General features: G+C 40.1%; 1 protein-coding gene across 4 annotated transcripts in view; it reads right to left on the reverse strand.

Annotated features, from left to right (window-relative positions):
• Nucleotides 1-23415, reverse strand: part of man1a2 (mannosidase, alpha, class 1A, member 2) — a 148126-nt gene that overhangs the window by 47019 nt on the left and 77692 nt on the right. For all 4 annotated transcript variants that reach the window (XM_044365186.1, XM_044365183.1, XM_044365184.1 and 1 more), the window contains 2 exons: nucleotides 21526-21644; nucleotides 10714-10794 (listed from right to left, as the gene is read on the reverse strand). In XM_044365186.1, the coding sequence (XP_044221121.1) occupies nucleotides 10714-10794; nucleotides 21526-21644 (200 nt within the window). The remainder of the gene's footprint in view (nucleotides 1-10713; nucleotides 10795-21525; nucleotides 21645-23415) is intronic.

The following is a 23415-nucleotide window of genomic DNA, read 5'->3' on the forward strand; positions in this document are numbered from 1 at the left end:
ACATGACTCCCTGCCCTCCTGCTGGGCAGTGGCATAACGGCCGACAGTAAGAGGGAGTATGATGCCCTGCATTCGTTTGAAGGATTCAGTGTTTGACAAAAAATGAGATAGAGTGAAATGCTCCCCGGTGAGATGAAACTGCCAGCCGGTGGATATACTGCAGTCGGCAGTCACCAATCCCTGGACAACAGACAGCTAAGCTCTATATCTCTGCACAGACAGAAAGAGAGTGAGAGGAAAAAGAGGTAAAGTTTGGGGTAATGAAAGAGACACAGGGAGAGAACAGAGAGGACGAAGAAGCAAGACTGACAGGACTGTGAGGAAATGGCTGAGAGAAAAATGCTGGATGTCCTCAGAGGGAGAGGCTTCAAATCACAAGTCTTGGTGGCACTTTGAAGGCAGAGACAAAACAAAGGAATGGATATAAACAGACTTGTTATTTTCTCGCTATTTACCACGTTTTGTTTCGCTATCTGTCTTCTGAACATCTTCCTGTTTCCTGGTCTCCCCTCCTTCCCTCCCTTTTGTTTCGTTTCTGCCGCCATCCAAACATTTCTCCTCCATCTCATCTGTCCTCTGTTTGATTCAGGCTTTCTCATCTCCTTCTCTTACCTTTTCCATCTCTCATAAGCCCCCAAAACTAAGCACTTCCCTCCGTCTCTGCTTCCCACTTTTTTCTTTCTCTTCTTGCTCCTTGGCCCTTGAAGTCCTTCCTTCTGTTATACCCACTCGCCCTCTAATTTCCTCTCTTCGTCTCTGGTTTTTTTTTCTTCCGTCACCATCATTATCTCTGTCCCTTTGTCCCTCTACCACTCTTTCCCCTCATTTAATGTTTAATTTCTGTCATTCTCCATCTCTCCCCTCCCTCCCTCCATCTGTCCACAAGGTGGTTGGGTTGTAGCATTTATGCCTGCAGAGTCTGCAGCTTTTCTCTTAGATGCTCTCATCTCATTATCCTACATTAGAGGGCTTGGCTTGCTCCCCTGACCTTCTTGCATCTCGGCGCAATCTGCTGTTCCTCGCTCAAATCATCCCCGTCATTCCAGTCCCTCTTCTTTGTTGTTTAAAAGAACAAGGAGAAAAGGTCCATTGCAGTTTTTCCTTCTTCACATGCACAGTGTGTGTAAACCAGAAAAAATATCAAAGCAGTTTTGAAAATGCAGAAACAGAAACTCTCAACAGAATAACTAACTGAGGGACATCTCCAAGTCTGACCCCACTGTGACAAATCCATACACATCTACTGTATGTACAAAAATAAATCTCAGCGTGTCAGGTAACCAGAGTGATTGCCAGTGATGTACTTTTTACACTACATGCTCACTTAACTGTTGCTGCACTGTGGCTGCAAAAGGATGAGGAAGACACTGAGAGAGAGAGAGTGAAAGAGAGGAGTGATAAAAAGATGTGGGCAAATGGACCTTGAAGTTAATACAGGTAAAAAGAGGGGGAAATAAAAGAATAATAAAGGGGGAGAGAATGGAGCAGAATGTGTAAAATAAAAAGTCATTTCAGCATTAAAGGAATGACTAACAGCAGTGAACATGGCATACAGATGTCGCCTTTCTAAAAGTCACTGCTGCATTGGTGCTTCAAACCCCAGATGATGATTCACATTTAAAGGTGCGATCCAGAAATTTATTGAACTTCCATGAAGTCGGAGGAGTCCTAAGGAACATATGAAATAAAGAGCCACTTTTATAAAATCGCGTTTCATCTAATATTTTATAGAATATTAAAATTGTTAATTTTGTCTATTTCACTTTACATACATTTATTTTGTTTTATTTGAATTCTTCGACTGTATTTTTTATATTTTTCTGTAAAGCACTTTGATCAACTGTTGTTTTAAATGTGCTCTTGAAAAAGCAAATGGACATAACTGTTGAAGCAAGGCCAAGATATCCTGACTGTGGCCAAGGTGTCCAAAAACCTTGTATCACTACACTTCCAAACGTACAACTCGACAGTCTATTGATAAAGCACTTCCTGCCTGCTTATGTCCAGATCTTATAAGATCCACAATCAAAGTTTGTAAGCCCAAGCTAGGATAACCCTGTTGACATCACTTCAATCTACCCAGACAGGTGGGTTGAATAGACTCTTAGCAAGCCAATGTTGGAACTGTCAGAGAGTCACTTGTTAGTGGGTGCCACTTCCTTACCAGTAGATCACGGAAATGTGCTCAATATGAATGCCAGTATCAGCTCATCGCCTATAGTGGATTTTGTTCACCATGCCATGAGGCTTGAAGTCTTTTACCAGCTGTCATGCTACACTTGAGTCATCCCTGCTCCTGTCTGTACTAAGAGCTCATACAAAGGATGGTAAAAGGCTTTAAAGTGCCTACAGGTCCTTTGTTTTGGAATAAAATATGAAATACTAAGAAAAGCCTATTAGCAAGCTTCAGTGCATGAAATAGTCTCCTGGGTTTTGTTTAGAGTAAAAAGACGGTGTCCAAAGTCGGCAACTTCACTTGGAAACAATAGTAGTTCTAAGTTGCTGCTCTGAGCTGCTTTTGGTGAAGAAATACTTTTGAAGCACAATCTAACAGCTGCTAAAGCACAGTGTCTAATTTTCTACTTCTAAACATGTTAAACCCACAAAATTGGAAAGGAGATGATGTCCAGCTAAAATATCAACAGCTTCACCAAGCAGCCCTGAAGGTGTTTGCTTTATTGGGTCAACATACCTTTCAGAAGCAGTTTTTTTCTGACATCAATGTCATGAAATCTAAATTCAGAACAAGACCGAACATAGGAATGAACTTAAGTGGATAGATTCCAGCACAAGTCTCTCTTGTTGCCTCCATGCAGTGCCAGTCGTCTCACTGACTGCAGGAAAGACTGAATGTATGTATCACATACATGTTAACTATAAAATGATAAGTGTTTGGGGTTTATGAAGGGAGATGATTTGTGATACAGTGATATGTGGACAAAGACAATAAGGATAAGAAAAAATTACTAAAATTGTGTTTTCTAATATAGTATTTGTCTGAATACGACCAACCAGCTTGAACCAAACTTGTGTCTAGTGTATCTGCCTCCACAGAAACTGCTCATTAGTAGAGAAAAAGCAGGAAAAACAAAACAATGTGCAATGTGCTGAGAAAACAGTGAAAAATGAGGGGTGGTGAAGAAGGTGAAGGTGGCATCAAGAGGAGGAGGGACAGGAGGAACAGGGACAAAAAAACAGAAATGATGGAATACAAACAGGTGGAGAGAAGGGAAGAGGACGAGCAGTGAGCTCTCTTAAGAGGAAAGATGGCTGAGCAGGAGGCAACATCAGTGAGATTAGAGGAAGAGAAGATGGAACAGAGCAGAGGGAAAGACAAGGAAGAGGGAGAAAGGTTTGCTGGAGGAAGCAATAGTTGTTTTTTTTTTTAGATAAAAGCAGGTAAAGGGTTAAAGGGTGTAGGAGGGTGGAGAGGAGGGGAGGGGCAAAGAAAAAATGCAGATGAAAGCAAGATACACAAGAAAAAAGTGGGAAAAGAACAAAAACAGGAGGAGGATAAGAACTTAATAGAACATTTAGGAGAGAAGAGCATGTGTATGAAAGGAAAACAGTAATGTATAGAGACACATGTTACTGGAACTGTTTGCCATGCTTTATATCTCAAGAATCTACAAAAAAGATTTTCAGAAACAGCTGAAGATATCATTCCTCAAGAGAGGCCTGAAAAAATAAATAAGCAAAATAGGCTTTCTTTAAACAGATAGAGTACTTTATTAATCCCAAGGGGAAATAAAAGATTTATTTGCAGTGTGGATGTTTAAAGGGGACCTAGTGTGCTTTTCCTTATTTTCAGTCATATATATATATAATGTTAGATGTTGATATGTATATATATATAAAAATGTAGATTTACATAAATGTCAGATGTTCATGTTAAAACTGGCCAAAGTGTCAAATAATGAGAAAAATGTATGTAGAAGTAATCCCTGTGAGCAAAAAGCACCGCCTTCAGACTGCTCTGAACGCTCGATTTCCAATGTTTTTTTTTACTTTCAGCCTGAGTTGACGTCGGCTTGTGATGGATTTCTTTATATGGACATTCTCTGCTAACATTATTATTTGCCATTTTTTGAGGGGGTAGTCACGCCGAGCCATAACTTCATTACACAGTATTGCAAAGTAAAATAAATAGTTTACTTGTTGGAGGTGTGCTGGTTGTCTGCGGCTCTTCATCAAACATCATCATCACTGTGGCTGTTTCTGCTTGTACTATTCCTCCGTACATTATTTCAAACTGATCCGCTGAACAAAGAGCTCCAAATATCTCCATATCTTGTTGTGTTGACCGGCCTTTGGCACCACTAACAAAGCTCTGCTAATTTGGTGAGGAACACGTTTCACTTCCTGTAAATTCCTCACAATAAAAGTCTCCCATTATTCAGTCATTTAAAAGCTTTTAATAAGAAGCAATAGAGCAGGAAATGTTGAGTTTGCATCGGTGGCAACTTAACACGACTGATACGAGCTTCCAGAAAGCTGGCCAATCAGAACAGAGTGGGCTCATCGGGAGGGGGGCCTTAAAGAGACAGGAGCTAAAACTGCCTGTTAGAGATAGAGGCTGAAATGAGGGGCTGCATAAAGGGCCAGTATAAGATAAATTAGTTTTTTGAACTGTGAATCATTCAAAGCTACTCTAGTGGAGTCCTAGAATAAAAATATAGAGCTGGAAAAGAGCATAATAGATCCCCTTTAACTGAGATTATTATAGATTTTTTGTTTTACCTGTCAAACCGTTAAATTGTTCCATTTTAAAGTTTTGTAAATGTATGTAGTTTTATTGTTGAACACAGAGCTGCAAAGATTAGTCAATGAATCTATTCATCGACTGACAGAAAATTAATTGGCAACTAATTTGATGGTCGAATAATTGTTCAAGCAAGTTTTTTTTTGTTTTGTTTTGTTTTTAAGAAAAAAAGGCTAAAAATTAACATCCAACTTCCAAAATGTAAATATGTTCTGTTTTTTCTCGTCTTTGGGTTTTGAACTATTGTCAGACTAAACTGACATCTTGAAGAGTAATGATGGGCTCTGGGTACTTGGTATAGACATTTTTCACTATTTACCAACACTGTATGAACCACTTTTTGTTTGTTTTGTTTGTAATACAGACCCCAGAGAGAGCAGTTGTTGCCATGGGAATTAATGGGGATACCAAAAAAAACAATAAAGAGGAGGAAACGATGCAGAGGAAAATGGACAAAAATATGAGTAGGAGATGGAGCGAAGAGACCAGGTAAGGACACAGTAGAAAGTCAAAAAAAAAAAGCCTTAAACGAGGAAAAAAGTAAAGAAGCAGGATAAGATGGACAAAAGGTTTAAAAAACAGAAAGAAGGGGGATTGGGCCAATGGACAATATAAAAAATAAAAGATAGAGGACAAAGGAGCAGATGAACAAGGAGAAAAGAAAAGAGATGCATGTGATGAGGTGAGGAGAGCTGAGAAACACAAGAAAATAAGCACAGGTGGGAATAGGATGGAAGAGAGGAGAGGACAAGAACAAATCAGGGAGGAGGAATATAGAGGGCAAAGCAGAGAAGTAAAAAAGAAAAGAAAGAAGGGAGTGACATACAGGAGAGAATTGGCAGCAGGATGATCCGATTAGATCTGAGCAGACAGGTGGTGAGGAGAGCAGAAGATAAGAAAGTGTGAAAGAGAAGAGAAGATGGAGAGGATATGAGAGTGAGACATAGAAAGAAAATGAGAGGCTGAGAGAATAAAACTAGGGAAGGACAGTAGTAAACAATTCATCACCGCTGCTCTGCCTTGACTCTCCTGGAACAATACCTCCTCCTCCTGAATGCTGATCTCCAACTCTCTCGACTCTTTCTCTAAAATCACTTTTTCCTTTTTCTGTTTGCATGTTGCTCAGTCTGTGTTTCTGTCCTATTCCCTCACTGTTGTTTCCTCCTTAAATCTGGTCTTTCATTGCTCTCCGCCTGTTTTTGCCTGTTTCTCCTTGAGTTTTCTCTCACTGATCTCTCCTTATCTTTCTCTTCCTCTCTTTTCATTCTGTGTTTGGTTGTATCAAATGGCTAGAAAACCTCATCTAATGAGGCTGTCTTTGGCTTTATCTGTGCATCTCACCTACACCTGTTGGTCTTATAAGAAGATTGTTCCCTTGGAGGACACCATTTTCGATCACCTCCACGTTTTTGTCATTTACTGCGGCTCTCTACTGGAGGTGTTTGTACATGGGTCTGAAAATATGTGCCCAACCTGGCAATAATCTGTCACTCTCTTACTTGACATTCTTGACACTCATTTGCTCTCGACACTGTGTCTACACAGGAGACACAGTGTGAGCAGCATATTAGCAGTGTAGCAGCAGCAGCAAGCGCTCCATTTGTGTGTCTACACAGGCACAACGTTGAGTGTAGGCCACCCATGTCTGGGAAGCACTCAGAGCTTAACACACAATAAATGTGGTGATGCGGATAAAACAAAGGAAAATAGACTTGAAGCGTGAAATATAAGCTTTAGGTTGCATTTACATGCGTGTAACATGAGTGAAATGCAAACAGTTATGCAGCCCATAAAGACAGCTGCGTTGATTAAAACAGAAGCATATCCATTCAGTCAGAAGCACATGAGACAAACGAATGAAATACAGTTGGAACGCTTCCTGTATAAACACAGTGTAGGTCTGCATGGAAAGCCAGCTGGGAAATCTGATTAAAGCTAACTGGCTCTTAAAGGGAAACTTTGCTGACTTTCAACCATCACTGTATCATTAGAATGTGGGTAGTATATACAAATGAACAATGTGGGGAAATTTCCCTTTCATTGATCATGTATTCAAAACGCCACCTCAGCATTACAGACTCAAAACAATTTGAGTCAAAGCTGACTTCAGTCTGATGTAGTTTGATTTTAACCAAACAGCTCTCTGTGTTCATGTTGACTGTGTTTTGTATCCTAATTATTATTTGTTTTAGAGAAATTTCAGTTTTATTTTATTTATTTTTTAATATATTTTATGCGTTTACTGGACAGCAACAGTTGAGATATGACAGGAGACAAACGAGAGGAGAGAGAGAAGGAGAATGACATGCAACAAAGGTCCACTGCTGGCATCCAACCACAGACGGTGCATTTACATGGCATGCGTCATAACCAATAGACTACAGCGGCACGCCAGGAATTTTCAATTTATATGTTGGTGCATGTGTACGTCACATCCTGGTTTCATAAATCTGGATAGAGTTTTGAAAGTTCCAGTGCAAAATTATGCTTTGCTTAAAATGATAATATTTATTTTCTAGATAGTGCTAGAGAGCGCATTAGATCTTTAATTGCTTAATTGGATAAACACCATCTAATCTGGGCTACTGTCTTGATTCTGATAAGAACTGATTGACATTATACACAGTTATCCAAATCCCTGGATGGGATACATCCATAAAGATAGGATAGGACTGTCTCTTGTATGCAACACACCTGTATGTGTGGCATGTGTGTAGATCTGTATGTATATTAGCAAGTAGCTAATGTGCCCTTGCATATATGCATAGCAGATGTATGCTATATCTGTTATGGTTGCTTGTAATATCTTAGTATCCTTACGAGACTTTACTAGGACATCTGGATAGACCCTTATAGAAAATGGGATACTGTGGCATGTAAACACACATATCCAGGTTTTCATTTATTTATAAAGACAACACACATTCATCAACATTTCAGTGTTAGCCAGCTGGTTTATTTTCAACTGCAGTCCTTTGGTAGCTGTTTTGAAACCCATCACTGGCTTCTATCTGCACAGGTGTGTCTTCAACTCTGGAAAGTACAAGAAGTAACAAATATACACAGTGGCTGCATTAGTCTTTCTATCTGTGTGTCTCTTTTCTTTTTGGTCTTGTGTTTATTTTCATTTCTCACCATCTCGTCTTTTATCCTGCATCTCATCAGTTTCACTCTCACTCTCTCTCTAAGTCTCTTCCCCTTTCATGTTGTCCGTCTCATCTCCTTCCCTGTTTCCTGCTCTCTTTCAGTCTCCTTGGGTATTAATGTCTCCTTTCAGCCCTGCTCCTTCTTCTTTTCCTCTACCTACCACCCCCTCCCTCTTCCCCATCTACTTCCCCCAACCCATTCCTCATCGTGTCTTTGTGACTCAGTTACCTTCATCCCTCCCTCCCACAAACACAGCTTCATCCCCCAGTGACATGCTAACATCCAGCTGGCGTAGATGCTGATAAACTCTGAAAATATCACCCTCGAGCTCCAGTTCACCCTCCTGCTCTAATTTCTTGCTTCCTCACCCACAGTCTCCCACATCATCTCTCCTTTTCTTTGCTTTCTCTTAGCTTCCCTCTATGCATGGAGTGACCACTGCTTCATATTCACACGGTTAAACACAATTTCCCCCCAGGGAGCCACCCAGTAACAACCATTTATTCTGATGTTGGTTGACTGGAGCAGTGGGGGAGTTAAGTGCCTTGCTCAAGGACATGTCCAACGAGAGTGAAGAATGATTCCCACTTGCTTTTCTTCCCGCTCCACCATTCATCATCTTCTTTCTCCACTCCCTTCTATTTATCTGTACCCATCCCCTCAAAAACACCCTCACTGTTCTGCCATCATTTTTCCACCCTCTCCTCCTCTCCCTCCATCACTGTCTTTCCTCTCGGCCCTCCCGAGCTCCGTCTCCTTCCTTTCCCACCACCCACCGCTTCTATTATCACTCCAGTGGGCTCTGATGAATGACTGAGTTTGATTTGGGTGGAGGAGGTCGGATCGAGCAAGGGACTGGTGAATAGGAGTGACATTAAGTTTTGCTTGTGAGACCATGTATGTTGTTATCCATAATGATTCATCATAATCACTTTTCATCAGTTTCAAAAAGTCAGAACGTATATTTCCACCACTCACTGTGGCCTGGCAAAGTTTGATAGGAAATTTAGGGGTCATTTGACCAGCTTTTAATCAACTGACATATGAAGCTCTCTTCTTTGTTATTTCGAGGCAAACAGTGACTGTACCTTATTGGTCTTTGTTCAAACCAGAAAAACACTGCGGCTGTTCTGAAAATGTTTAATTTCTCCTCAACTGTCCACCAAAATCAAATTGTGAATATATTTGAGGTCAGAAATAGTCCTTTAAGTTCCTGCAAAAAATATGGTTCTCCCTTTTGTTTTCATTTTATTCATTTTTTATGTTATTTGTACTTTTGCTAGCGGGGAACGTTTCCTCAGGAAAATCTTGAATGGTCATACAACTTAAAAAAAACAAAAAAAAAACCCCAAAACAAAACAAAACAAAAAAAAACAAAACGTTGTGCAAAGCTTATATTATTCTATTAGTTTTCTCCTAATTAAGAAAGAAGCTTTTTCACTTTGAATGTGTTTCAGTATATCAGGGAAAAAGTGTCATTAAATTCTGCCATTTCAATCAGCTTTTTATTCGTTAGGCTAAATAAAAACAGGACACAAATGGTGTAAAAAATCGAGGGTCAAAGCCAAAACACCATGACAGACATCAAGACAACACTCAATAATGGAGCTTTATAAAATGCTCATAAGATTTTGGGAAGTTTTATACTCAATCTCGTTTGACAGCTGTTCATACTGAGTATCTGCTGATTCCTTATCGTATCAAGGACTTCCAATTATATTTAATTTATTTACTCCTACATAATACGTCTACACAGTACATACATAGTATATGGACACCATTAAAATTATTGAAGTTATTCAAATTATAAATTTGACATACAATAATAAGAAAATGTCTCATAGCTGTTCTAATATTTGATTTTTTGTATCTTGTTTTATTTTGTGTAGTGTTCGAGGAGAGAGGAGCATCAGTGAGGATCTGGTGTGAAACAACTTTTCAGCCCCAGACCAAAATACTTCAAATGCAGTTTGAACTACTCCATCATTAATTTACAGGTGTGGTGCTCTGTTGAAAACACCTTCTCCATATCATTCACAGAAATCTTTGTGTATTCTGTATGCTACAACAGTAGATACAGGGCATTCTGACAGCTGTGGTACCATGTGCTAACAAACACATGATGAGAAATGGATTGGGTTTCATAAAGCTGATACTCAAAATCAGGAAAATGTTTTCCGGCAGTATTTTAAGTAAAACGTCTACAATGACTATAAAGTTTCTTAGAAATCTGTTGGCCAGTACTTGCACAGATCACATAAAATTATAATAGAGAGCACAGTGGATGTGGGCGTCATACTGAGCACATATTTGACGCATTTGCTTCCATTACAGAGGGAGCCCTGCTTGGTTGGGCATGAAAGCTGGAGTGGATGGGATGGACAGGGCGAGGGAAACAGAACAGGAAGAGGAAGAGGAGATGCATGGCCAGATTTAAGTTCCACCGGCTTCTAAACCAAGAATCGAAATCTGCCTACTGACCTTAATGGGAGCAGATGAGGGGATGGATGTGTAGAGGAGAAGAAGAAAAAAGGGAAACGGAGGAATGATAGGGCAAAGACGAAAAAGAAAAAGAGCAAGTCATTTCCTCTCTGTCTTCCTCCTTCCACCTTTACTAGACAATAAAAACACAAAGCATCAATCTGCAATCTCTGCTTTCTTATTCTGACCCCTACTTTTCATTCTCACCATCTCTCTGCTGTTCTGTGAGGTTCAGCAGGTTCCTGTTAATTGCAAAACACTGTTCAATCACAGGCTTACACACACACACACACACACACACACACACACAGGTGAGTGCTTACCTCCTGTCCAGAGAGGTAGTAGGCAGCCAGCAGTCCTCCTATGAAACGAATGTTGACCTCGAACACGGACACCTCAGCATTCTGGGAAAACAAGAAAGCACAGAAAAAGACATCAGATAGGATGATACAAACGTCTACTTATAAAATTCACTTTAGTTATTATTTATGTTTTTACATAGGAAATTTGTTGGATTGTAGCATTCTCTTTCATTGTAAGTTTTGATTTAATTTGTGTCACTCATCATTTTCAGTTTTTTCCTCTTTCTTTTGGGGCTTCTGTTTTGTTTCATTCCTTTTTCCTACAGAAAATACAAAAGCAGAGAGGAGAGAGACTTGCATTCTTCAAAACATAGACTATCCAGAGGAACAAAGCCAAATCAAAATTGGATCACTAACTTTTATAGTTCATTATTTAGTGACAGCTCAAGTTCCAACAGATCGCATTGGCATTAATTCGTTGAGCTGAATAGTTGATACTTAATAAAAAGGCTTTACGTAATCTTTGCTGAGTTTTTGCTTTCTCATGAACAAAACTTGGTAGAGACTCAGCAGCCAGACGTTTCTCCATTTTCTTTTGTGGAGCAGCTGAGATTGTCACTAAAATGAGAATAGCCTTAAAAGTCACCTTAAGTGAGCCTGGTCAGGTTAGGGTTAACTTCAGGGCTAACCCCTTTCACTTTAATCAACACATGGCAAGAACACAGGAACTTGGCTTGGATCTGGAGGACTTGTTGTATTTATTCACTGACAAATAGTCTAAACTGTACACACACTGCACCGCTACGTTTACCGTTATACTTCAAGCTCTCTGCTCCAGTCGCCACTGTCACACACATGCTCTATGTCTCTCTCGACCACACACCGCTACACAAACAACCTACACACTGAGCAATCCCTTAAAGGAGCTGCGCTACTTGTGTAAGTTAGTTAACATCGTGCAAATCGCCTAAAAGAAAACAACAGGCAATGGACTCAGCCAGTCACCGATACTTCTAACCTACTCTTAATCCATCCAAGTGGACATTAAGTGCCATATCTCTGCTGCTGGGAAGCCTTTGTAAGAGAATGATATGGGAAACAGCCAGTCTTCTTGGCAGCCGTCCTTGCACAGCTCTATCATTTCCACTAGAATGCTTTTTTTCTAGGGACCAGAGCACCATATCTAGGCATAGAGTTGTGTGGATCAAGTCTGGAAAAGGGAGCTTCCTTCCAACATTGAACCTCATACCTCATTACCTGTGAGGCGTTTGTACATGATTGGATTTTGGCCTCTTGGCCATAAACAGGTCTGACTCCCTCCACTTGCATCTGTAGAAACTGCTTGTTCTACCTCTCACGATCTACTGCTTCAGCAAAAGACGGTGAGAGTGTAGCGGCACCTACAATTGACCTTGAGTTAAAATGGTTTTTGCATACTGTCAGTATGTGTGATAATGTGCCAGTGTGACTTGCAGCTGGGTCCACTCTCAGATCCCATGTGTGCAGAAATGCTGGTGAGGAGTGTGTGTCATGTACTGACTGCTGGGGAGGAATGAGATGCAGAATGCCTCTCATCTCCACGGCTCTGCCTACGTTAGCTTCCCCCTGAGTGTATCTCACTTTGTCCAAGTCCCCTGAGTGTATATCCTCCTTTTTTTCTTCCTCCTTAAGGTCCCTCACCTACATACATATGCATTTATCCTGCATATATCTTACATTTGTACTACAGAGAGAATTATTACTTGAAAGTTAAAAAGCGGAGCATAATTAGGACATCATAAAACGGTTGTCTGTCAATAATGAACCCAGTACAAAATGCTGGCACTGTATTATAACAGGCAAAATAATCATATTAAAACTGTTATATTCAGTTAATAACAGAAATATATTTAGGCTCAGAATTTTTTAATGACGCATGGAGCAGCAATGGATGCCACAGCCACAATTCATCATTTCAACATTGGCGTAAGCCGCATTATAAACCTCTATTCAACTTACAAGTGTTTGCTCGGAGCAACTTGTCAGCAGGCAATTCCTTTTAATATTCAAAGATGTCAAAGAGAAAATGACTTGATTTTTTTCTTGAAGCACACAATTTATCAGGAGACTGAAAGTGCAACAGCACATCAGGAAGCAGGCAGAAAAACAGCAGGGACTGCTAGTCATGGGGTGGATACAGTACCGAGTTGATGTTGTGTTGAACTGAGTGATAAAGTGATGGGAGGCTCTCTTAAAGCTGAAGGCCAAGCTTTGTTTGGCAGCATCCATTTATCTAACCCCCCCCCCCTTCTATCTGCCAGTCAGCCTCGCTTGTTAGCCATTTACAACTGTACTTTTGGAGTTCAGACCCCATGAGCAGAAGAGCAATGAAACAGCCCTGATTTAAAAATGCCTGCAGTAAATAGATAGGATGGTGAGGAATCTTGTAGGTTGTGCACTGACGCATGAAAGCAGCACAGGAATAGAAGATTGATTCTAATGAATTGTTTTGTTTTGAAACTATAAAATAGGACAGCGGAGTCACTTTCTTCTCTGATCTTCTATTATAAAGATAGCTCTTAAAGACATACTGTATACTCTTACCCTGTCAATTACATCCCACTTTCCAACCTTTTCTACATCATTCTCCATGAATATCCACCATCCACCAGTATAAACTGTTTTTTATGTAATTAATGCCTTTACAGGAACAAGTGCAGGTACATCGGAGGCCTATACATACAGTACAAAAACCCTTCAGCATCCATCTGTCATACAGTGGTATCAGCTGGGGAGTCATTGTCAGATGTCTTTCAGCAAAAGACTAAGGGGGAAGGGGAGGGGATGTCAGGGGTGTCTAATCATGACAAAAATGACAGTTTTCACTGCATAAGACCATGAAAACTTGGCATATTATGGAAAATAAACAACAGAATGTAACTGATGAAGCCATCTTTGGCTTCTCCAGAAATAAAGTGTGAAAGACAACTCCGCATTTCTAATTAACAGTTTTGTGTTTTAACCAGAAACATGGTGAAAACACAGCTCTGATGTTTTCACCATGTGAATTGCGATAATAGAATTAGAAATATAGCTGCAAGCGGTAGTTTACGGGTTCAGGACTTTTCGCACTCAACAGAAGGAAGCAGCTCAATCGGCCAAAATGAAAGCCGTGAGCAGCAACAAGCGGGTTTCAGGCTTTACAAAGATGAGCTAAGTGACTTCAGCTAGTTTTATTCTGTTTAAGGAAGGAGTGAGACTAATCACACATTTGTTTCATCATCACAAAGCTTGCAGCATTTTAATAATTGCGCACTAAAAGTTCCACCATTCGTCCCCTCTTCATCGGAATTGAATGAAACTCAGTGTGTATGTTCAGGAGATAGCGCAGGATGTCTCCAGTGAGTTTAATCAGTATTGCAAATATATGATAGGCCACACCCACTAGCACGGATCAATATGGCACTACAGGTTTTGGTTAATACTTGCTTCCAGAGCTTTTGCTCCCGTTTGTGGCATTTGTGGCGCCCCCTATGGGTTGGGCTCAAGACACTTTGGTAGACCTATTCCCAATCATAGACTGAAGTTACCTATCAAGATTTATAATGATTGGACAAATGGTTAATGTGTTATGGGCAATATTTCCTAAACCCCGCCCTTTGCGAAGATATTAGGGTTGATGGCAGCCATGTTTTTTGATCAATCTTTCTCATTTACAGTAGAAATGTGTATCTCAATCCCCCAAGGCTGTATACAAAATTTGAAAATAGATGTCACATTGCTGTTTTTCATTTTATGCAGCTTAGCAAAAAATCCATCATGGTGGGCTTTTATGGTCCAAAAGGCTTTTTTGTAGAACACACTTGTGTGTGAAATTTCAAGTCAATCGGACTTACGGTGTGAGATGCGTGGCCTTCTGAAAATTGAATTTTTTGACCTTTATTACAGCGCCACCATCTTGCCGACTGGACTCATATTTCTTGTGAAGCACATGCACATCATTTCCACATTATTGGCACATTATTGTGCCAAGTTTCATGGTTTTAGCTCATTCCAGTTCACGGCAATTTGATGGCAGAATAAAACAAATACTAATAATAAACCAATAAACCAAGACAAACTTAGAAGGGTTCTAACCCCTTCAGGGTTTGAACCCTAATAACTGGTACTACTACTGCTACTAACAATAAATCGGCACAAACATAGAATAAACATATAATAAGAAACTCTTGCTCCTGTGTAATTAAATCCACTTAATCAAACTGAGCTGGAACACCATTTTTGACAGCTAGCAGTAATTTATCTTGACATCTCTGCAGCACCGTCTCTGATCAAATCCTCAATTTAAACAGGGTTATTAACGCGTCAGTGAATGAAGTCCATTAATTTGGTGGATCTTTGAGCGTGGCGATAGATGCAGACCTCACGCAGACACATCCATCATCTGAGGGCAAGCTGCAGTGCGGGGGCACCACCAGGACACTGGAGAGTCCAACAATGACTCACTGCTTGGCTCAATCTGACATGGCAGCTATTTAATCATTCATTAGTGGTGGAGCTGGTGGATGTGGTGGTGGCAGGTGGGTAGCTGAACTGAGAGGTGGTGGATGGAGGTGTGTGCACACAATAAAAAGATGCATACATTTGTTAAAAGTATATGAGAGCCATAAAACTGTGTTGTTAAAGGAATATTTGACACACACACACAAGAACACCAGACTACAAACAACAAAGACTTAACTGCATGTATGTAAGATAAAGCTAAGTGAAATAATGTCGAGACCTTGCACTCACACAGATACCACAATCGTAAAACACTCTCCCAGCCTAAGAACGAGGATCTTACATCTTCTGAAGCTGAACTGTCTCTGGTTTCTTGCTTGTGTAAACAAGTGGGAGTTCACTTCAAACATGCTTAAAGCATAAATCCAGTTAATTACAACTTGGATCTTATTTACATAGTTTGGCTATCAGTTCTGTGGGTAATGATAACTTCTCTGCTCTGGGAACAGGAAGGTCACAGAAAAGAAGTCTAACTGGTCAAGAAACACAAACCGGGAGACAATCATACAGGTTGTAAACAAAACACCCCAGTTAGCAAAACCTTGGTCCTGAATCTATCATCATTATCACCTTGTTCACAAGTTATGGTTCAGGAATGATCTGTACCAAAACTTGTGAGACAGAAATAGAGAGAGGGAAAGAGAGAGGGGGGGCATGACATGACAGGGAGTGATGGGGGAAAACGCAGCACAGATGGTGCCAAGCTCAAGGTCTTTACAGAAAAAAAATAGCCTATGAAGTTATAATTATTATTCAGCTTTTTTTTGACAAATCATACGGTTTCATCACAGCCTGGTAGCAAATGTTCAAAGAGCCAGTATGGGTCTGTGGCCTGGGGGTTGGGAACCTCTGGTTTGAATAATCTGGCTAAACTGTTGATTATTTTGTTTCTTGATCCGTCAGACACTGTTGAAGCAATGTCACCTTGTTCCTTGATCTCAGCAATCACTTTGGTGAGTATGTTATCATAACTGATAAATACAAACATAAGTAAATAACTAATCAAACGTCAGTCCTTATCTTAAACTATTAATTGAAAAAGTGACAAAGTCCAAAAACATTCTGACTATAAAGGTAAAACTGGCCCTGACAGTGGTGACACACACATATGCACAGGTGAGTGGTTAAACTTGACTAAGAGTGATGTCTTATATCTCCATGCTGGAAATCACTGGAATTCCATTCTATCCCCTTTTCCCAGCCTAAGAGCTCTGACTAGAGAGGCTGGCTATGTCTGCACCTTTCGGTTGAACAAATCTTTAATTTTCACAAGGGTGCCAGGCCACTGCAGGCTTGAAAAATATAGCTCCTCATGAGCTAGGGAATTACCTGTTTTTGTAAAAGGCCTGAGCAAAAGCCAGAGTAATGCCATGGCCATGTTGCTGAGATTCAGACTAAGCTAGCTTAACATTTCATGAATGTTACAGTAGCTGCAAGCTAATGCCTGAATCAGTTGCCTAATGCATGCAGGTATAAGAGCATCAAACCAAGTCCTTAATGAAAGCCTAGCGACACACCTCCCTCTTTCTTTCACTCGTTAACAGGAGCTTCAAGTTTCATCCCCTCTTCTCTCTCTCCTCCCTAATCTCTTCTCTCCAGTCTCCCCGTGTGTAACTGCAGGGCTTCTCCTCTCTTCTCCTGCCACTGATTCTTATTACTCACCTCAAACACGTTTGCAATATCTTCTCATTGTCTCATATTCCTGTCATTGTTATTGCATTTGTTATACATTTTATAATGCTCCACCTTTTTCAGAAGGCACAAATCTTATATTGTTTGTTGCCATGGCAGGTTTTATTAGAACAGCTGCTCTTGCAGTCATTTTGGATATCATTCTCTCCGAGAATACACACTTTTTTGCAAAATTTTCACTTGAACACTTGTATTTGATGAGTTTAAATATTTGCATTGTCAGGTGAAAATGTTATCTGCATTAATTAGTTTGACCTGATCTACTTTTATTTACTTTTCCACTCTCTCTCAGCTTCACATCCAAATGTCCTTCCTTTACCTGTATTTGTAATTGCCTTATTCTATCACCCCTTACCTTGCGAGGCAGCTGGATTCACGACAATTCACAACATCACAAGATCACAAGTTCACAAGTTCACACAAGAATCCATCTAGTCAGGCTTCAAGTTATGCGCTTGTGTCCATCAGTGGTCTGGACCAATCAGCGTCCTATAAAGATTCTTGCCTGATCTCCATATCTTGCAAATCCAGCTGCCTCGCAAGGTTAGATGGTGATAGACAGATGGTTCATTCAGTCACCTGTCTAGTATTTTTTTTAAAGCGCCTGCCCTTTTCCAAACAGTTTCCAAGGATAACTTCTCAGATAGCTCTGTGTTACAAACCATCTGATGCGTCAGGTTATATCATCCCCTAATGCACTTAGAAGAAACATTTAGCAAATCTAATCTCATATATATAAATGAATAAATGAATAAATGAGCGGAGAAACATAACAAATGCAGATGCTTCCACACAGGTGCACTGCATGGTACAATTAAGCACTTAACATCCAATCATGCATGTATAAAAATGCTAAGCAGGCCCAGTTGATTCTGCTTTTGTATCAAGATGTCAAGAGGAAAAGATCTAAGTGACCTTGAAAGAGGGTTCATTGTTGGGGCAATGGATGGCAGGAGCTTCAGTCACAAAGACTGCTCAGCTGGCAGTCTTTGTGACTTTAGTCACAGTAACAGTGACTAAAGTGACATCTGCATTTAGATCTATGGGAGAGACATCAGTGAATACCGTCAGAAATTCTGGTCAAGAGCACACATTTGATGACCTTGATGCTTGTGCATTAATGCAATATGTAAGGAAAAACAAAAAAGCAACTCTTCCCCAGGTGACTGAGAATATCAATGCAGGATGTGATCAGACTGTGTCACCAAGAAGAGTTTGTTGACAATTACATAGAGAGGGATATTACAATAGGGTTGCAGTGCATAAACCCCTCATTACAAAGATTAATGCACATTTGAGAGTTCAGTGGTGCAAAAACCATAGGTACTGATCTACAGAGATGTGGAAAAAAGTGATATGTGATCCTTCACCATATTCTCGAGTGGTGAGTGAATGTTTGGCTTACACCAAGAGAACAGAACAGGTCTGAATGCTGGACCCCTACAGTGAGGGGATCCGGTGGCTCTGTTATGCTTTGGGGGGCATTTTGCTGGCATGGTTTGGATCCACTTGTCCCCTTAGAGGGAAGGGTCACTACAAATCAATACAAAGTTGTTCTGAGTCATCAAATTTACCCTATGATAAAACATTTCTATCCTGATGGGAGTGGTCTCTTCCAGGATGACCCCATCCACAAAGCACCAGGGGTCACTGAATGGTTTGTATGAAAATGATGTGAATCATATGCGATGACTTTTGCAGTCATCAGATCTCAACCTAACTGATCACCTATGGGAGATTTTGGACTGACGTGTGAGCGCTCTCCACTACCATCATCAAAGAACCAAATGAGGGAATATCTTTTGGAAGAACAGTGTTCCTTTGACGAAAAGGTGTTGACCCCTGTTCCTCCTCTCCAAATTGTCTTTCGATGTCTTTTCTTCTTCTCTGTTTCTTTACTTCTTTCCCATAATCATCTCCACTGCTCATTTGATTTGGATGCCCTTCATTTTGTCTTCACTGCTGATCTTTCTTCCCCCATCTTTTCCTTGGTCTATCCATCTAACCCCTGTCTCCATAGTCTTTGATTGATTTTCACTAGTCTGCCTCTTTCCTTCCTCCCTCTTTCTCTCCCGATACCTCTTCCTTCATGTTTCTCTTGCTGCCTCTTTGGTTCTCTACCTCCATCTCTCCAGACCAAATTTCTCCCTCGTACTCCATTCAATCTAAGCCTTTCTCATTTTCCTTTCTCCCCCATTCTCCATCCCAATTCTTTCCTCTATCCCTCTTTCCACTTCCATGACCACAGTGATCCAAGGCTTAATTAGCCCTCTGAGTGTCACACTGTTAGATCCCCTCTGTCTACCTGCTAGCTGCCCTGTGATTGCCCCAGTAGGAGACTAACAAGTCAGAAATTGGAACAGGCAGAAAAGTAAGGAAAGAAAGAGAAGAAAGGAAGCACAAGGAAAGTATACAGGGACAGAATAATAATTTAAAGGCAAATCTGGAGGAGAAAGATCAGAAAAAAGGGGAAGAAATGGGAGATGACAACTTGACCCTAATGGGGAAGCAGAGAGAAAAAGGAAGAGAAGACAGGAGGTTATGTAGAACAAAGGATTAAGGGAATTGTAGGGATAGTAAAATGATAGAAGAGGGATCCCTGCACCTATGACATGTGTAGTGATAAATGGAAAGAGGGCAAGTTAGGTGTGAATAAATATGGGCAGAACAAAGGATAGAAGAAAAAAACAAATCATAGAAAGGAAAGAAGGATCAAAACAAATATAAAAATGTGTTTTATATTTGAAATAGAAGATGATGGATAGAGGGACAGATAAAATTTGATTGTTGAATGTAATGAAAGAGGGAAGACTGAACACAATAAACTGACTCAGTCCAGGGACTGCTGAGAGGTTATTGAAGAAGAAAGAAAAGAAGAAAACTGAAAGAGTAACAAATAGAGAAAAAGAAAATGGACAATAAAAAGGTACGGTAGGACGAAGACAAGGGGGTCATAAGAGCATGCAGAGAGCACGGGAAAAAATAATAGAAGGGGAAAAAAGAGGGTGGATGGAGGTGACTGACAGGAGAAAAAAAGAGGAAGGAAGCGGGTAATAGGAGGTGAGGATTGAAACAGAAATAAATGAGGAGAGCTACAGATGTGATGAACAAGACAGACAAAACAGAGGAGGCTGTTAACAGAGGAGGGTGAGAGGAGAACGAGTAGCATGAAAAATGGATAGAAAAGGACAGAAAGAGAGAGATGAGGGTTGGTGGTTATGAATGTAAACAGACATTTAGCAGAGAATGAAGAAATAACGCTGAATAATATATAACTAATTGTTTTGCTTGACATTATTGTGATGATGAATGTTATTAAACATGAATGCTATTCCCCCCCCCCCCCATACACATATACAGAACTATAAGAAGTTCTGTATATGTGTGAGACAGATGACAAGAGAGACAAATGACAAATGCTTTCATTTCAGGCAAAAATGTAGGTGATTCTTTTAAAAAATATGACAAACAACAGACTGTAGCATCTGTTATATTTTGAATGGGTTGCAATATAAATTGTGTGGTGTTAACACTGCCATCATCAGGCACTGGAATCCTTCTATACTTGAGAAACATCTGTGAATTATCTATTGTCAAATGTTGCCATGCTACATGATTATTTCGGTCTCACTCACTGCTCAGCATAATATATCAGCCAGGGAAGACTTTCAAGAATACTTGGCTGAGCATTGCCTTGAAAGTCAGTGTACTGTACCAACTACCTTGATAGGAAATTGAGATATTTGATTCTTAAAGGACAGGTTTACAGTTTTTCAAGTCTGTCTTGAACTAACAGTCAGGTGTCCATATCGACATTGTTTTTCTTACCATAATCATTCCTCCTTTTCATACCAGCCATCAGAAAATCCCTTCATAATGCACTTACAATGTAAGTGATTGGATCCAAAATCTGCAGTCCTCCTTCTGTGCAAAAATGTATTTAAAAGTTTAGCTGAAGCTAACATGATGCTTTGGCTGTTAAAATGAGTCAAATCAAGTAGATATCTTTCAATGTTTCAGTCTTTTTAGTGCCAAAGTTCCTCTTTTTGTTACTATTCTTCCACCACAACTCAACAGGGAAACACTGTCCGAGGAAACACAAAGAGGGAATCTGATGCTAAAAAGACTGAAAATGTGGCAGATATCCACATGATATGACTAACTCAGACTGCTGAAGCCTCATTTCTTCACAAAATGACTGTGTGGACACACTGTGGATTTTGGCCTCCATCACTTCCATTGAAAGCACATTTGAAGGGGATCTTTTAATAGCCATGTGGACACCTGACTGTTGTTTTAAGACAGACTTGAAAAATGGGTGAACCTGTCCTTTAAAGTCCTAATATACTTTAAAAGCATTTTCACATAAAAAAATTTAGAGTAATGGATATAGAGGTAATCAAATCACAAAGTGTTCACTCTAAAAGCAAGGCTCATGTGTTAAGTGAATAATGCCATTTGAACTAATGTGAATGAGTCAAATGTGAGGCTCCTTCCAAACTCTGGTGCATTATGTCCAGAGTTTCCTGATTATATTGTTAATGTTAAACCACTGTTGCAAACATTTTGCACGTGTATAAAAGCAAAGTAGGTACAGACCACACCGAAGTCCAGATTCTGTTCGATCCACTCTTGGCCGTCCTTGAACTCGTCATGCAGACCCATGATGTACAGGGTGTCTAAGGCATCCACAATGGTCGCACCCAGTTGGGAGTTACCTGGACAAGACACGTAGTAAAACAGATAGGAAAATGAGATTCATTTGTCCAGCCACACACTAAGCAATTTGTTTCATAAAAAAAAAATGCACCTCTAGGACTAACTCATGGAAAACTAATCATAAAACACAATGGGTCTAATTTGTAAAGGAGAACACATTTAGTTGCAGTGAAAAATAAGAAATGACTGAGATTAATTTTAATATATGCAATTAAAACTTGGATTTGACTGCACATTCATCAGAGACAGACCCATGGAGATAGGGAGTAAATGCAAACTCCAAATAGAAAGAGCTGTAAATTGTGCCCAGTAGGTGACAATCACTGAAAGATAGTAAGGTGTAAGAATATGTTAAACCAATCTTAGGACGGTGAAACCATTTTTTCCAAGTAATTTGTGCAACGTTATCCCCGGACCAGTGTGAGGCACTGTGACATGAGGTGACCGGAGGAACACTGGACACTGACTGCAAATGAGTCTGTTGTCCTCCTTACACACCCACACTTGATTCTTCAGCTCTCTCATACATTTTTTTGAATAATCTTTCTTCCCTTTTCTCTCTGGCTGGACAAAGGGGGAGAACGTTGCTCTGGGGTTGGAAGGATGCTTCAGTAAGTAACAGCTGTCTAGAACATCATGCTTCTGCCCTTTCTAACTCTCCATCCCTTGCTCTCAGCAGAGAACTGGTGGACAAGGAAACCAGTGTGAGTTTGTAGTGAGAACTAGAGAGAAGTTCTGGTAGAATTAAGTATAGAGAAGAAAAATAACATATGGAGGGCGCAGAGCACAAAAGGAACAAGAGGTATAAGACAGAAATTAGAAGAAAAAGAAAAAAAAGACAGTTGAGACAAAAAGAAAATGTGATTTAAAAGGAGCAAAAGAGATATTAGACAGCCTCAAAACTTGTTATGCTACTGACTACTTTAGTCAGTCATCAAACAATACCAAAGATAGCTATCAGCCCTCTATTCTCTTTTTTTCCAACTCATAAATTGCTCTGATCAATATCTCTGTCTTTTAAGACACGCTGGACAAGCCAGGGGACTGGGGAATATTGAATTCCCCATGAAGAAGAAGAAGAAGAAGAAGAAAAAAAAAACAAAAAAACAAATGAGACTATTTCAAATGATTAATATGCATATGTATCTCAACAATATGCTACACATAGATTTCAAATCCCCAGAGTGCACTCCACTCCTCCGCTCCTTAGAGCCAATACTTGTTAATATGGAGGTTGAAGAGGCAGCATCAGGACTGCAGAGACACCAACTGCTTCACTGAGGCTGTTCAGTGTCCTCCAGGTGTAGCATGTAGCACACTCAGCTTGTATGCTCAGTTAACACTGGATAAGGGTTCAAATTAATTATTCTTACAGCCATTAGATGATGTATGACCTATATCAACCAGCACCTGTAATGAGGATAGTAGGAATTCCAGCGTTGTTGTGCCTCCGATCTGTGCCACCTGAAATACAGCACGCCGCAACTGACGCAATTAGGCTAATAACTCACAGCAGAGATGAAGCATAAAGCTAATTAATGCAGAAGTCCAATATCAAAGGTGTCACATCACCGTAAAAAGATAATGACTATCATTTACCCTATTCACTTGAGAGTCATGCTGTAGATATTGTGGACAGTGAAAAACGTTGTGATTCTGGTCACTGATGTTTAATCACAGTTCTCTGTCAATAAGAGTTATGCTGTATGAGCCAGTTTTGAAAGCCAAAAAAATCTCAGATAGCAGCTGAGTAACTGTTGAGTCGCGGTC

Source organism: Thunnus albacares, chromosome 11 (assembly GCF_914725855.1).
Source record: "Thunnus albacares chromosome 11, fThuAlb1.1, whole genome shotgun sequence".
Classification (NCBI taxonomy): Eukaryota; Metazoa; Chordata; class Actinopteri; order Scombriformes; family Scombridae; genus Thunnus; species Thunnus albacares.